Source organism: Panthera pardus, unplaced genomic scaffold (genome assembly GCF_024362965.1).
Source record: "Panthera pardus isolate Hobbes unplaced genomic scaffold, ASM2436296v1 HiC_scaffold_11, whole genome shotgun sequence".
Lineage (NCBI taxonomy): Eukaryota > Metazoa > Chordata > Mammalia > Carnivora > Felidae > Panthera > Panthera pardus.
In genome coordinates, this window is record NW_026526666.1 from 68,956,088 (window position 1) to 68,972,383 (window position 16,296).

General features: G+C 52.8%; 1 protein-coding gene across 2 annotated transcripts in view; it reads left to right on the forward strand.

The window, feature by feature from the left end:
• Nucleotides 1–16,296, forward strand: part of TRABD2B (TraB domain containing 2B) — a 217,316-nt gene that overhangs the window by 163,217 nt on the left and 37,803 nt on the right. For both annotated transcript variants that reach the window (XR_008419645.1, XM_019449366.2), the window contains exon 3: nt 14,370–14,516. Coding sequence is in view for 1 of the 2 variants with exons in the window: in XM_019449366.2 (XP_019304911.1) it covers nt 14,370–14,516 (147 nt within the window). In the remaining variant the exon portion in view is untranslated. The remainder of the gene's footprint in view (nt 1–14,369; nt 14,517–16,296) is intronic.

Here is a 16,296-nt window from a genome sequence, read left to right on the forward strand (position 1 = left end):
GACCATACTCGTGTCCTGAATCTATCATCTATCAATCTATAATCTATCTATCTATCATCTATCTGTCATTCTATCATCTATTTATCTTTCTTTCCATCTGCATCTCTCTCCTTCACACACATGTGCACACACACATTCCTACACAACTCCTGGTCACTCAGAGTGCCTGACACCCCTGGCCTGCTGCTGCCCTTCCCAATTGAAGAAGCTCGTAAAAGGAGAAGACAGACATGGGCTGGAGCTGAAGGGAGGCCTTCTTGAGGAGGTGAGCTGGGGCAGGATGCATGAGTGGGTGTGGACGAATGGGGGCCAACAAGGAGCCCTGCCCCCCACCCTGACCTCCCCCCTCCCCACCGCCCTGATCTGGCGGGGCCCTGAAGGCCAGTTCAGGAAGGGCAGTGGAATGCCGCCTTGGGCCTGAGGCCCCTTGAGAAGCTTGCAGTCAGGCAGCGAAGTAAGAGGCTGGAGCACTCCTCCCTCTGCCCACAGTGGATCCTGGAAGCTGACTGGCCCTTTAACCAGCACTTCTGGGGGTCTTTCTCTGTCCCCACCGGCCCACACTCGGCCTGCCTCCCGGGTCAGAGGGGTGCAGAAAGAAGCCTTGGGTAGCCCTGAGTGTTTCCCGTCTGTAAAGTAAGCAGATCTTTGCTCATCCAGAATGTGTCTGACTTCTCTGTATTCTTTTCCCAAGACCCAAGGCTCAGATTTCAGTTTCACATTCTTTTGCCTCAGGTCTAAAAACATTTTCCTTTTCTGTGGTGGGGGGAAGAAGGAATAAGGGGCAGAGGAGACCCGAGCTGCCCAAGGAAAACAGACAGATGCCTCACTCCTGCCTTAGTCTGCATCACCTACTTGCTGTGTGGCTTTAGGCACCTTCCTGCCCTCTCTGGGCCTCAGCGCCCTCTTCATGGAGTGAGGAGCCCCTGCAGGACCTAATGAACCCTCCCTCACCTGATCTTCTCGGCTTTCCCATCCTGTTGCCAAGAAATGTCTTCTGTGACTTTAAACAGGTGAAAAGCAGGAGAAGTTGGGACTGCATTTTAGTTTTGTCCGTGAGGCCAGGTTCTGTGCAGCTGTCTCCTCTGATGTGTGCTAGCAAGAGTGTCCACCCCCTTGACTGTCAAGGCCACAGGGCACATGCCAGCCCCACGCAGTCTTCTCTCTTTCCTGCCATTCTTAGCCTGCCCCTCCTCTGTCCAGCTGCTCCCCTGAGAGCGGCTCGAAACTTCCTAAAGTGGAGGAGGGTGGGGGAGAACCAGTCCCCGAAATTCACAGCAGGAGAGAGGGGGCAGTGGTGGGTGAGGAAAGAGACTCAGAGCCCTGAGTTGGAGGGTTCTAGAGCATCTAAGCCAGGAAGGATTTGGAATCCCAGCCTGCTTTACTCCCTCCATGAGTCCCCACAGCCCCAGACCCAGGCGGGGACTCCTCACCTCTCCTGGCCCAGAGCCAGCTAAGACTACCGCCGGGAAGCAGCCAGAGAACAGCTTCTCAATGGAAAGCCTGAGGGTCATTCCCCATTTCGTCACTTCAGTGCTCCTTGCCTTTCCTTGCATGAAGTCTTAGCTCCAGATCCCCCCTCTGTGCCTGCTCCCTCCCATCTCATACTCCTCACCAGCCAGGCCCTGCACTCCAGCCCAGGGGATCATCCGTACGTTTCCCCAAAGTGGCCAGCTTCTCCCCGCCTCTACATGGACATTGACACCACCCAGAATTCCTTCTCTTTCTCTTCTGCATCACAAAGGCAACCTCCCCCCACAGGCACCATTGCAGAACACCTCCTCTGAATCCCGGAAGTGACACTGCCCCCACTCGTCCCCCACTCCGAAGGATGAGTCCCCCCTGCTGCTGCTCCCACAGCCCTGAAATCATCCCGGTACCTGGTTTTCACAGGTGTGTTAGCATGTTGCAAGGCTTCCTTGAGCACCTCCTTCCTTGCTCCACCCCACCCCTGACCTTGAGCGCTTTGAGGATAGAAATGATGCTGATTTGGTTCTGTGGTCCCAGCACCCAACACAGAGCCTGGCACTAATCCATATTGAACACTGAGGAGTGAATGAGAATCCAGTCTACATGTGCTGGCGCCTGCCCCTTCTCAAAGCCACCCTGCTGCTCTTTGGGAACAGAAGCTTCTTAAAATGCCCTGAGGAAGGACAGTAATGTTTATAAGGGTTTTAGGGTGTTAGCTCACTAGCCAGGGAGGACAAATCTTATTCTCCCCACTTGGCAGATGGGTGAACTGAGCCTTGGAGAGAAGGGCCTGTCCCACATTCTCATAGCAGCCCGTCACCAGAAAAGCCACAACAGGAACTTCACACAGCCATGTTAGCAGGACCCAGATTTGAGCCTGGACCAGAGCCCTGCCCTTTCTGCTGCTATGCACACTTGGTCTCTGAAGCACTTGGTAGCCTGCGACGTAGCAGACAAACGATTTCACTCGTCAGCATTGAGCGCCCCTCACCCCCGGGCCACCTGGGGGCGCCCGCTCTGATGCCACCCTCCCTGGCCGCTGCCCAGCACCAAGAGCGGAGGTCCTCACTCAGCTGGAGGGCCTGTGAGACACCACCCCCCCCAACCCCGCTCCGCCCTGCAAATTGGTAATTGCCGTGCGGTCAGACCAGAAGGAATTAGACAAGCCCTCGAGGAATTTCATACTGATTTTGCGAATGAAAATGGAGACATGCCTTTTGAAGTCTAGGCAGCTGTGTCAGCAGGCAGGTCTGAGACAGCAGGAAAAAGAAAAACTACAGCTTTCAACCAATGGATGCAGCCACTTCATAGTAATAATGGTGGCGACGGTAACCGTGGCCACCGCTGACTGACCGCCTACCATGCGGACCGTTGTCCCGCTGCAGGTCTCCGTCTGCGCATCTGGGGTTCCCAGCCTCACAGCTGTCAAGCCCGTGTCTGAAGATCTGGCAGAGAAGGGCTGAGAAAGCCAGCTGGCTGGAGTGCAGAGCCGTGGCTGAGACTGAAGGCCCTCCCCGCCGGACCCTCTCCTGGCCTGGCCTGACCTGACACGTCTTTAAGAACACCACGCACTTCCATATGCCCACCACCTTGACCACGCTTCCCTCCCTGCCCCAGCCGTCCTGCACAGCCCGGCCTGAAGCCTGTTGCTTCACCGACATCCCGGCTGTGTCAGAAACTCCCTCCGAGACCCCGAAGGCCCCAGTGTTTTCTGTTTATCATTAATTTACCCCTTAGTTTTATAATTACCAGCGTCTGTCCATCTCCTCCACCACCTTGGTGTCTCTCAAAGCTTTATGCATGAGAATAGGTTGGCCTAGATGATTCTCTGGGTCTTTCTGATACATTTTGCTCTTTTTTTTTTTTCTCCACATGCAGTGTGTATTCAATTTAAGAAATCAAAAGTGGTTACAGGGGAGCAAAAGAGAGTCACAGCAGAGAGTGGCCCCAGGACAGGGAGAGCGTGAGGCATTAAGTCTGGGCAGAGATGAGGCACTGGGCCACATCGACCTGACCGTGGGGAGTGTGGATGTCACTTATTTTTCTGAGGTTGGCTTCCCTGTCTGTAAAATGGGGTCACCGATGGTGGCTGTTAAGAAGAATGAATGAGCTTCCATATGCAAAGTGCCTAGAATCGCAGACTGTCTAAATCGTGGGATGATGGGGGGATGGCTGTTCGAAAATGCTGTGCTCATAGAACATAACTTCCAGAGGTGAAATGTACTCCCACACTCTCTCGTTTCAGAGGGACCCTGTGACCCGGACAGTGGGTCCCATGAGTGAACTGGGTCAGAGTTGGCAGCACCAGAATCTGGGTCTCCAGCCTGCTTCAGGCTTATCTGTGCCTAAAACTGAAAGCCGAGGGAGCCCTTTGTCCTCCAGGGACAGACCCCAAGCCTCTGGGTGTGCCCCTTCCCCCGTACCCAGCCTGCTGTCAGCCTCCCTACCCAGCGGAGTGCTAATCTCCTCGTGTGGGTGGCTCCGGATTTGTGAGCATTTCCTGGCATGACTTGAAGGACAGAAGAGGAACTCCGGGATCTTTAAGGGTGGTCTTTGGGTGGAGAAACTAGGCGTTCGGAGAAAAGAAGGAAAGAAAGCTAGGGTGAGTCAGCCTCTGCTGCCCGCCCAGGAAAGCACAGAGGGCTAGGCCAGCCCACGCTGCAGTGCGGATGTGGAGGATGTGGCCGGCACCGCCGGGGTCCGACTGGTGGGCGTTTGTGGAGCTGGGACGGACCTCTGTGCTGGAAGCCGAGTCCATGGTTCTTTGGGTTGTGGCTGGGGTTTGGGACAGGGACGGTGAGGGGGAGGGAGGAGCCTGCTCCCTCCCCCCACCTTCAGGAGGAACACAGCTGCCTTCGTCTTCCATCTGATCTTGTTTACCCCTGTCCCCGCGGATTCCAGACCGGCACGGCCACCCCAGCATTCCTCCGCTCACACTCTGCGGGCCTGCCCATCTCTCAGGGGGGCCAGAGGCCTTCAAGGGACGTGCTCCCCACTGCCCACCCTGCCATGCCTCTGACCATGTCCTGGAAATCCCTTCTCCTTTCCAGATGGACCCTCTGTTCTCCCTGCTTTGAGCCAGGAGCTGAGGTGGCATCGCCTGGCCTCCCTTATCCTGATGTCAGTGGGAAGCACTGGCAAGAGATAGATGGGGGGAGAGGAAGGGAGTTGGGATATTTTGTGCCTCTGCCACCCTGCCTTCCTGCCCGCCTCCGTGGCCCAGGCCATGGAGGGGTAGCTGTACCGTCCTCCAGCGTTCAGGTCCCTCACCCCTTGCCCCTTTCCCTTCAAGGCTTAGGGGCAGGAAAGCTTCCCACCGCTGCTGCTCTTCAGTGCCCCAGCATCCCCCATCCACACCTTTGTCAGTGTTCCCATCACTCAACATGCTTCAATTACCCTTGTAGTTGAACTCACTTCATTACAACTCACTTCATTGACCATGCACCATCTATTTTCTGTTAGGTCCCTGCCTGAGACAGGGATCTCATCCACTTGTTCCCCTTTGCTCACTCCTCTCTAGGCACACTGGCCTTCCTGTTTCTCACACCCAGCAGGCCTACCTCTGCCTCAGGGCCTTTGTACTTGTTGCATCTGCCCACAACAGTCTTCTCTCAGGTATCCACAGGACCACCTCCCTCAACTCCTCCAGATCTCTTCTCAAACATCACTTCTCTTTGTGCCTTTACTGGACATCATCCCTAAAATGTCAACCCCTAACACACACACACACACACACACACACACACACACACACTCACACACACAATTTCCTATTCTCCTTATTTTCTCCCTAGCAACTATCACTCTCTAACATAGATGCTTTGCTGGTTGTTTTTGTTTATTGTCCTCTTCCTCCCACTGGGATGAAAGTTCCCATTAGGGCAGAGATCTTTACTTGTGTTTACTGCTGTACCTCCAGGGCCTACAACACCATCCGGTACATAACTTCTCAACAAATACTTCCTCAGTGAACGTGTGAATTGGTCCGTTTCCCAGATGGGCAAACCAAGGCCCAGAGAAGGAAAATGACTAGCCCAGGACTTAATAGTATAGATTCAGATGGAGACTAGGTCTCTGGTCCTACCTGCCAGCCCAGAGCCAGCCCACGGCTCCAGGAAACCTTGTGTTTATTTGGAGGCCTGCTGCTCAGTAGCCCAGTGTCCGGAGACAGGATTCTGTGCCGGAGGCCCAGGGGACCCTGAATACTAAGCAGGAAGCAGGGAAGTCATCGGCATTGCTTTGGTGCTGTCGATGGGGCAAGGAGAATAAACAAACAAAACTCAACCAGAGGCTGGTGGGCTCTAACCTCTGAGAAAATCTCCCCCAGGCTGGGGAAACCTTCCCATGAGGCTGAGCTGCCCCCCACCCCCCACCCCAGCCCAGGGCACTGACAGACTGATGTGGCAAAGGGTCCGGGTCTCTGCTTTCTCAGCTCTGTGCCCTGAGGGGGAACTGCGGCCCGGCAGGGAGCTGCTCCGGATGGAGGTTCTGGGATGGTTAACTTGCTCAGCTTTTTATTCATTCATTCTACAAGTACTTCTGAGACATTGACTGCTTGTCGGGCGCTATGCACTCTGCTGGAGAAATAGCTGTGACCAAGTCAGATGATTTGCCTGCCTTTGGCGTGTCACTGTTGAGCAGGAAGGACGAGCATGAAGCTGAGGAGGGCAAGCGACCTAGAAATCCTGGGTGCCCTGGGGGTGCTAAACAGGAACCCACCTAGTGCATGGCCCAAGGATGTCCTCCTGAGGAAGGAGCCCCTGCAGCCAGGTGAAAGGGGAGTGTGAACTGATGGGTGGAAAGGTGGTTTCAGGTAGAGCAGGAGCAAGGGGAAGGGCCTTAGGCTGGAAAGAACTCAGCACAAATGAGAATCTGAACGAGGCTCCATCAGGCTGGGGCAAAGAGGGATAGCGTGGGAAGGTCCTGTACCAGGTAGGTTACCTTGACACGGGTGACCTCCTCCCTCTCCTCATATGTAGCTCTGACAGGGCCCAGGGCCAAGGTTCTAGCACCCGTCCTTCTTCCCAGCTGACCATTCAGACTTCAGGCTTCCCACACTCATCCCTACTTGTCTGTTTATGTCTGTTCTTCCTCCCAATGACTGGGTGGAGGTAGCTTGGCAGGTCAGGCCCTGGGGTAACAGAGAGAACCTGGACCTGAATTTGAATCCCAGTTCCAGTCTAGCAACTTGAGAACCCCGTGCAAGTGACTTCACCATCCTCAAGGCCTCAGTTTCCTCACATGTTTAATGAGAATAACAATCCATTCTCCAGAAGGATTATGTTAAGGGATGGTTCTCAACATCCTTACAGTGGCCCATTGAGCCTGGCATACTAATCAATTCTGACCTCATGTCCCATCCGCTGTCCTCCTTGTTTGCTCAGCTCCAGCTACCCTGGCCTCTGCTGCTCCTCACATATGCACAGGGCCTTTGCACCTGCTGTTCCCCCTTACCTCATCACTCCCTGCCTCCTTTCCTGCTTTATTTTCTCTCTGCAACATGTACTGTATTTGTCAGCGTTTTCCAGAGAAACAGAACCAATAGGATGGATAGATAGGTAGATTTATTTTAAGGAATTAGCTTATGCATGGTGGAGGCTGGGAAGTCCAAAAGCCACAGGGTGAGTTGGCAGGCTGGAAACCTAGTAAAGAAGCACTGACGCCTGATGCTGCAGTTCTAGTCCAAAGACAGTCTGCGGGCAGAATTGTCCTTGACAAAGGAAGTTGGTCTTTTCCTATGAAGGTCTTCAACTTATTGGATGAGGCCCACCCTCATCCAGCTGTTATGGAACATAATCTGCTTTACTCAAAGTCTACTGATTTAAATGTCAATCTCAAAAGCATCTTCACGGAAACATCTAGCATAATGTTTGACCAGATATCTGGGTACCATGTCCTAGCCAAGTTGACCGAATTCACCATCATAAGTGCATCCCTTGTTAATCTGGCACCCACAAACATCTCCTTAAAGCATACTCATAACATACGGTTTAACAACAGATAAAGACAATAACAAGATCATAATTCCACCCCATGTGATACAGCGATCCTGCGTACAACCAAAATGCCTTAATGCCTTCTCCAGATGAGGATGCAAAGCCTTTGGGTGATGCTTACTCTTCTCCTTGATATACCAAGCTTCGATACTATCATGCGAAGTTAACAATACTTAAATACTGTGATACAAAGTCACTATTTCTTGTGCTAGGATGGAAAAAAGAAAAAGAAGAGAGAGAAGAGAATGTTTCCTACATACACATAGTCTCAACAAAATAAAGAAGAAACACTCTCACAATGAGTCTTTTGTTTCTGTGACTGGTCATGTGCTCATAGCTGGTATTTATAACTACCTTCTTCTACTTCCACTACCACTACTCTAATGCCTTTACCTTGAGCGAGCACCCCAGCTGGTTTTGGTTCACACCTGGAGGGGTGGCCCAGACCTTCATTCCTGAAGGCTCTGGGCCCTTAGTGGTCCTGCCTGGATTGGGTTGCTGCAGTTTTCCATTGATGTTCGTTAATCACAGGGCAGGGTGATACTGAAAGGCGCCCTGAGGGATCTCCGGTGCTCCAGACGTGTTCTCCTCTACCTCCCTGTGGAGTAGCAGGCCATTTTCCCTGCTCGTCAGGATCAGTCACGCCAGCGAGCACAGTGACTCCCTTCTTCACCTGTTGATTCAGACGCGGGAGGAGCTCAAAGTGGCCGGGGGCAGTCTTGATCCCCAGTTCAATGGAATCATTGTTCTGTATGTCTGACATGCCAGATGCTAATACTTTACTGATCATTTTGTTTACTCTCTGTTTACCCCCCGCAGGTAAGCCCAATGAGAGCAGGATTTTGGTCTGGTCTGTCCCTAACGAAATTCCCAACATCTAGAACCGTGCCTGGCACATGGCCGGTTGTCAGTAAGCATTGCTGAGTGGGTCGGGGCCTTGGCTGTGATCTCCCGGTGCTTCAGCGTGGGTGAGAAGTACTCATCATCCACCTCAGAACCTCAGTCTGAAGGCCAGGTCTGTCCCAGGGAGCCCAGAGTTGCAGAATGTTCTCTGACAAAAGGGGTCCTGCCGCCTCTCCTCACACTGACAGTGCTGGGCCAGCACGTGAGCACAAGGCCTCAGTGTTCACCATCCCAGCCCACTCAGAACTGTTTACTAGACTAATCTGGAACAATAAACCTGTCCCCACCCTCCTGGCGCCTGCCTCACTCCATCCTAAGCCTGTGTTTGAAGATGTGTTTAAATTCTGGGCCTACACTCAGCAGACGCCACAGGCTGGCTCCTGGCGGACAATCACTGGCGAGGGGGGCGGCACTGGGACGCTCAGGTCCTCCTGATGGCTCTGTCTCCACACGCAGCCCTCCGGGGGGAGCGAGGCGGCTCTAGCCTCCATCCAGTGTTTGTTATTTCATGTCAAAGCTTTCTCATAAACATTATCCTAGAGTGGGACACGGAGGCTTTGGGCAAAGAGGGTTTGTTATTCTAAAGTGGCCAGGAGCAGAAGGCGTGGTGGCCCAGGAGTCCGTGAGCAGCGCCAGGCTTGGGAATTCAGGGTGAATGGGAGGGAGGCAGAAATCAGGACAAGGCTCTCCCGTGCCTGTGCACAGGGTCTTGGAGGTCCCACTTACCACACCCTCCACTGTCACAGCCAACTGGGATACCTGCCTCTGAAATGAGCTCCTCACAGGTGGAAACCAAAACCAATTCATCCACCACCATCCCTGCAGAGAATCGACAGAAAGTAAATGTTCGTTGAATGAATGACTAAGTGTAGCTTCCCTATATCTTTTGGAAGCGCCGAGAATGCTTATGAAGAAGCACGTATTATTTTGAAGTTCTAGTCGTGGGAACCTGGTCTGGAGCCAGACAGACGTCATTTCAAAGCCCAGCTCTGCCCTTTACAAGCCACGTGGCCTTGGGCCCCCTCTGTTTCTTTGGCTTCCTGTCTATGAATAGGGACGCCATCCCGCCGGCTGTCTCCCAGGGAGAGCAGAGGGAAGCCCCAGAGGGCAGTAGTCCACTAAGAGGATGGGTTCCAGGGCTGGCCTGCCCAAGCCTGAATGTGTGTCCCATCCCTCACCAGCTTTCTCACCTTTAGTGAGTTATGTAACATCTCTTTGCTGTAGGGTTTTTTAAAATGTATTCATTGGAGCTAATACTAAACTTAACTCAGAGTTGCTATAAAGCTTAAATAAATTAATATAAGCATAGAAGATTCCTGACACATAGTAAGTGCTCGATAAACATGGCGACCCTGGTAATGAACTTTGAAAGATGCAAACAAAGGATGGCTCCAGGTGGGAGGTGTGGGGAAAGGGCATGTGACTCGGGTCAGCAGTCCTCCTTCTGAAACAGTTCCTGAAAATCTGTTCTTCGACAGTGAACGGTGAACAAAGAGGCAGGCTTCCTCCCTGACCAAGTTCCTGGTCTACACAGGCAGGAAACGGGAATCACCTGAGACGGAGGCTACATGGGCTAAGTGCCAAGACCAAGGGAAGCACCAACCCCTGCCTGGGGGTCAGGGGAATCCAGAATGATGGTTTTGGATTTCAGTCCCGGCCCCACGACACTGCCTGGGCCACACTGGGAATGCCTCTTCAGTGATCTGATCTCAGTTTTCTGTATGCAGCATGCTAATAATAAATACTCCATGGCTATTTCTGGCTATTTCGCAAGGCTCCAGGAAGAAGACAGGTGTGGTAATGTGTGTGGGATGCATGTGGGCTGAGCCAGTGAACATCCAGAATCCAGCCCCAATCTGTGGCACCGCAAAGGGTCTTGGGCCGGGCATCAGGCTTGGCTTCGAGTCTGCTCTGCCCCCAGCTGCCTGTGTGGGCTTGGTTGAGCTCTCTCTTGCCCACTTTCAGCCCCTGTCTCCTTTCCTCTTCTGTATGGTGAAGGCACAGAAAGAGATCAGTGGTTCTCAGACTGGGCTCCAGGGAACCCACGGCCTCCACAAAGAAGCCTTGGGGGTCCCTCCTACAGTGGAGCATTGAACTGGTAGGACTTCAGGCTCTAGCTTGTCTCCTCACATCAGTCAGGGAAATTTCCATTTTTATCTACTCCACATATTGAGTTCCAAGTAAGGTTCCTTTAGGAAACAATAACAATAAAAAGGGATCCCATGGCCAAAGAAGGTTTAAAAACCACTGGACCAGATGACGTATAGGGGCCCTTCCAGTTCCAATCTGGCAAAGTTCAAGTCTGACTATTTTCTTCCGAGTTTTATTTACCAAGCATTTCTCCAGCTCTTACTACATACCAGGACTGTTCTTTGCACCCTACAGATTGTACCACACTTAACTGAAACACCTCCTAGCTTCACAAAAGCCACATGATTGCGGAAGTGACTCCATGTGTCTAGGGAGGCCCAGGGGAGCCATCTCCCCTCCAGCCAGGTCTTCTGGGCACCCGAACGGGTGACCTCACCGCAGTCCAGGTGGTGCCGACTCTGAAGAGCTGCAGGTGTCTACAGCGGCAGGGTGTGGTCACGGGAAGCCCGCATATCCCGGCCCCCTACCCCCCGTTCAGAGACGGAGAGTACTCCGGCTTGACATGGACACTTTCAAGCGAGGCATGTTCCGTGTGGGAGGAAGTGCCTGTTGCCTTAGTGATGTCCACAGCAACAGGGCCACTGCCTCCTGTGACTCATCACGGCCACCGTGCTGCCATTGACACTCTGCACCAGGTGGCTGCAGATCGAATTTCAGAATGGTTGCCAGAGCCTGGAGAAGGCTTGGAGGTGGAATCTGACCTCATCTCCAGCCAGCTCATTAGGGTAGCGGCCTGGGCTGCTGAACCCTAGCACTATCCGGCTCCTTGCCCTCCAGAAACAAAGATGGGAGGGGGTTGGCAGAGGTGATCTCTTGAGCATGGGCTTGGCTTCGTTGTCCATGTCAGTACTTTAAGTACCTTATTGCATGAGCTTTTCTGTTCAGATTATGTATTCCGGAATCATGTGACTGATGTCACTGGTGGGGACTTCTGCCACAGGGTAGCAGCATGTTCTAAACGCAGACAGAGTGCCAGAGTTCTAGGGGCTAGTCTGGAGGGCTTAATGAGTAGCCTTGAACTATGAAGTGGCTGACCTCAGCAGGTGGCACTAGGTGGCACTAAGGTGCTAGGGAAAGGATGGAGTGACATCCTCGCTTTACCGGGCACTGTGCTGACATCTGCAGATACAAAATAAATAAGATGCAAGTCCCATCCTCACAAAGCTCAGAGCCTAATGAGAGAGCCAGGTAGCTAAATGGTGGTTACAGTCTAATGTCCCCGCCGCAGTGGAAAGAAGCACGGCGGGTCACTTATGTGCCACCACACTGCTCTCAGTGCAACAGCACCGAGCATTTGCTCAGGTGTCCGGACCCAGTTGCAGGTAGGCCCTGCCGAGCTCAGCCGGGCTTACTCGCGTTGTCCGTTGGCTGGACTGGGATGGCCTTGGTGGGACAAATGAAGCAATTCATCTCTGCCCGGCCTCCAGTGGGCTTGCATGGGCTGCTGTCAGGGCAGGGGAGGGACAAGAGGAGACAGCAGCCATTGGTGCTTTCAGGCCTCTGTGCGTAGTGGTTACTCATCCCATCGGCTATAAAGCAAGTCCAGGGCAGAATGTCAGAATGGGAGGGAGCCAAAGAGTTCCATGGCCAAGGGCATGAATACATGGAGAGGGTAAGAGTTGGGGCCATCACAGTATCAGTCTGCCACACAAGGAGACTGTGGGGGCCCCAGGGAGGGGCCTAACTCAGCCCCCAAGTGGTCCAAGAAGCTTCATGGAGAAGACATTTGAGCAGAGCCTGGAAGGCCAAGTGTGAATTTGCAAGTGGAGAGCAGAGGCAGGAGGTTTTCCTGAACAGAGAGCATCATGTATAAAGCACAGAGACAGAAGAGTGCTGAGTAGTTGGGTATTTGGAGACATGCAGACTGAGTGGGAAATGAGGTCACTGACCACAGCAGGGTCCAGGTCACTGCCTTGCAGGCTCTACTGAAGAGCTAGACCCTTATTCTGAGGGCAGGAGGCACTTGTGAAAGTTTTGAGAAAAAAAAAAAGAGGGAAGACAATCAGATTTTTTTTTAATTTTTTAATGTTTATTTTTGAGAGAGAGCAAGAGAGAAAAAATAAGAGCAGGGGAGGGGCTGAGAGAGAGGGAGACACAGAATCTGAAGCAGGCTCCAGGCTCTGAGCTGTCAGCACAGAGCCCGACACGGGGCTCGAACTCACAAACTATGAGATCATGACCTGAGCCGAAGTCAGATGCTTAACCGACTGAGCCACCCAGGTGCCCCCGGATTTGTGCTTTGATAGAGAACAAACTGAGGGTTGATGGAGGGAGGTGAGTGGCAGATGGGCCAGATGGGTGATGGGTATTAAGGAGGGTACTTGTGATGAGCACTGGGTATTGTATATAAGTGATCAATCACTGAATTCTACTTCTGAAACCAATATTGCACTGGGGGTTAACTAACCAAAATTTATACTTAAAAGAAAGGTGACTGTGGCAGAAGACTATGGGATGGGGGAGTGATGGGGGGCTGCAGGGAGGGGATGGGTTGCAGTGGGCCCAGTGAGAGATGCTCAGGGTGGTGAGAGGCCAGAGACTGTGGTCCAAGATGGCAAACAGATAATGTGCAAACAGAATGAGCAATGAGGACTGGTGGGCAGGCTGGGGCCGGGCAACAGCAAGGACAGGTGGCGTGACACTGTCTCCTGACCTGCCCAGGAATTACAACAGCTTTTCCCTATATCGGTGCTAAAGGGGTCTGGGATATGCCATCACATGAAGCTACCTCCAGTCCTTTCCCCTCAGGGGCCTCAGGTCCCCCCATCTAAAAATGGGACATTTTATTTTTAAAAAAAATTTTAAGTGTATTTATTTATTTTGAGAGAGACAGAGTGAGCAGGGGAGGGGCAGAGAGAGAGGGAGAGAGAGAATCCCAAGCAGGCTCTACACTGTCATTACAGAGCTCGATGCAGGGCTCAAACCATAAACCATGAGATCATGACCTGAATCGAAACCAAGAGTCAGACGCTTAACCGACTGAGCCACCCAGGCGCCTCTAAAATGGGACATTTCAGAAGATTTCTCAGGGCCCTCTTACCTTGGGCAGGCCGTATTCCATTAGAGCCATGGTCCCCATGCCAGAAGCAATCAGAACACTAATGTCACCCCCATGGAGCCTGTTAAAAATATACATCCTGGGCTTCACCTCAGAGATTCTAATTCTGGGCATGAGGACTGGGGTATCTGATACGTTCGCATAGCACCCCACGTGATCCTGATGCCAGGCAGGTCTGGCTAGAGCGCAGCTGTATTCCCAGGGCCTGGAATGGTGGCCAAGAGCACAGAGGAGCTTCAGGATACATGCTGAGTGCCAGCAGGGTCCTGATTCAGAGAGGCCCAGCTCCTAAGGCCTTTGCCTGGAGTGAGGGTGACTTCTGGAGGAAGGGGCATTTGGGTTGGGCCTTGACATCTAAGTAGGTTTTTGGTTTATTTTGTTTGTTTGTCTTGCTTCGTTTACAGTGCTCTTGATTACCAACTTAGTCTGTGCTCATTCTAGAACTTTCCTAAGCACAGGAAAAGAAAGGAGTCAAAAGAAAAATTCACCCATCATTCCAAAACCCAGACACAACTAGAGTCTCATTTTGCCACGTTATTAGATAAGATGTTGATAGCCAGAGCAGGAGTGGGGACCCATGTGGGCCAAGGACTGGAGACAACAGGCTGAACACGGTGGGAGGCCAGAGGAAGCATTCAGGCTGCACCAGCCGGTGTCAGGCCCCACATGCCTTCTCCGTCTCAGGGCCTGTTGCCCCAAAGTCCAGAGCGAGGAGGGCCAGGCCTGGAGGTGTCAAGGCCCTCAGCCAGGGGTCCTGAGCACAGCCCTTATTCGTCTCTGTTTCCCCTGCACAGGTGCTGTTTGCCCTGAACCAGACCCTGCTGCAGCACGAGAGCGTGCGAGCAGGGAGCCTGCAGGCACCCTACACCACGGAGGACCTCATCAAGCACTACAACTGTGGGGATCTCAATGCTGTCATCTTCAACCACGACACATCCCAGGTGAGGCACCCCTCCTCTCCATGGATAGCTTTCAGGTCCCCAGTTCTGACAGCCAGGCCCATATGAACCTATGAACCTACCTAGCATTTATTAGACACCTACTATGTGCCAGGTGCAGGCAATCTTCTTTCTGCCATGGGAACCAGGACCTATTGGTATTCCATTTTACAGATGGGAAAACTGAGGCTCAAGGAAGCAAAGAGATTTGCCCAAACCCACACCACTTCATTGTTGCGTTCCCAAGTAATCAAGAGCAGCACTCGAGTCTGGTGTGTGTGGGAGAAGCTTAACCTCTAAGAATGGGGAGGCTCTGAGAAGTTCAGCTCACAATCTGGGGAAGTTAGAGCCCAGGGGGGAGAACAGCTCATGGTGAGACCTTGCACTGGAGTCCAGCTGGGGGCATTCTGTCTTGAGTCAAGTCCTGGAGGAAAGACTACCACAAGCTGGGCAGAAAGTGAGAGGCACCCTGGGGAGCTGAGCAGGACTCCTCCAGGTGTGTCCCCATTGCCCTCAGTAGAAATTCCAAGATACTTCATCTAGCACTCGAGGCCTTCTGGGTCCTGCCCTCTGCTGACCTTGTCACAGCCAGGTGCCCCACCACATAGACTTTGTTCTGCTGACCTGTACTACATGCCGTTGACCCGTGTATGCCCCTGTGCCCTTATTCAGGCTCCTCCCTCTTCCTTTCCTCCTGCTTGGCCACAGTCAATTGTTACCTCCTCTGAGAAGCCCTCCCTGACTGCCTAGATGGAATTAGATATTCCCCTAGGCCCCTCTAGGCCCAGTGTGCTTTCTGTCACGGTGCTTGGTTAACCATTCATTCAAGAAGAGGCCACTTCCCTGCTCAGGACAGTGCAGCGGCTCCCCATTTTTCTCAGTGTCTATAATGGCCTCTGTGGCCCCGGGGTCTTCCCCCACCCCCGACCCCATGTCCTCTGCCCTCTGCTCACACCCACCGCTGGAGCCACATGGGCCTGCAAGCTGTTCCACAAGCACACTTGGCATGTTTCACCTTTGCACTGGCTGTTCCCTCCTCCAGGAATGCCCTTCCCTGGCCATCACCACAGCTCACCCCCATCTTAACTCAAACATCACCGTCTCAGTGAGATGGGCCCCAACTCCCTGAACTAGAATTGCAGCCTGACCAACCCCCCCCACTCTCTCAACCCCTTTGTTATGCTCCTCTTCCCCCCACCCCGCCATGGTCTTTGTCATCTTCTCACATACTTACGTCTTTTGATTCACTGATAAGTGATTGTGTTTTTTGTCCTTCCCCCCAGAGCATGTGCTCTCTGAGGATAGGCATTTGCGCCTGTTTTGTTCATCAGTATATTCTGATCAGCTAAAGCAACTCCTGGCACAGAGCAGGACTCAGTAAATAGTTGCTGAAGGAATGAATGAAATTGTAAATACCAGGAACAGTGCGATGAAAAGAGATATGGGGCAGGAGGGTGGTTGCAGAGACAGCTGCCCTTGTGGGGCTGCCAGTCTCCTAGGAGACATGGGGACATTCCACAAGCAATGGCATCTAAGTGTGATCCTTGCTCCAAGGGAGAGTAGAGGGTGCAACCGGGGCCTTTGGCAGGAGCAGAAGGTTAAATGGACTTGGGGCAAGAAGGAAGGATGCCTGCAAGGTGAGAGGTCAGAGAAGAGCCTGACTTGGCCACGGACAGGAGGAAGAGGAATGTTCCAGCAGAGGCTAGAGAGAGCAGAATTAGGGGCGTGGGTTGGTCCAGAGGTGCAGCCAGGGACCAGGCCGAGAGGTTCTGTGTGTGCAGGC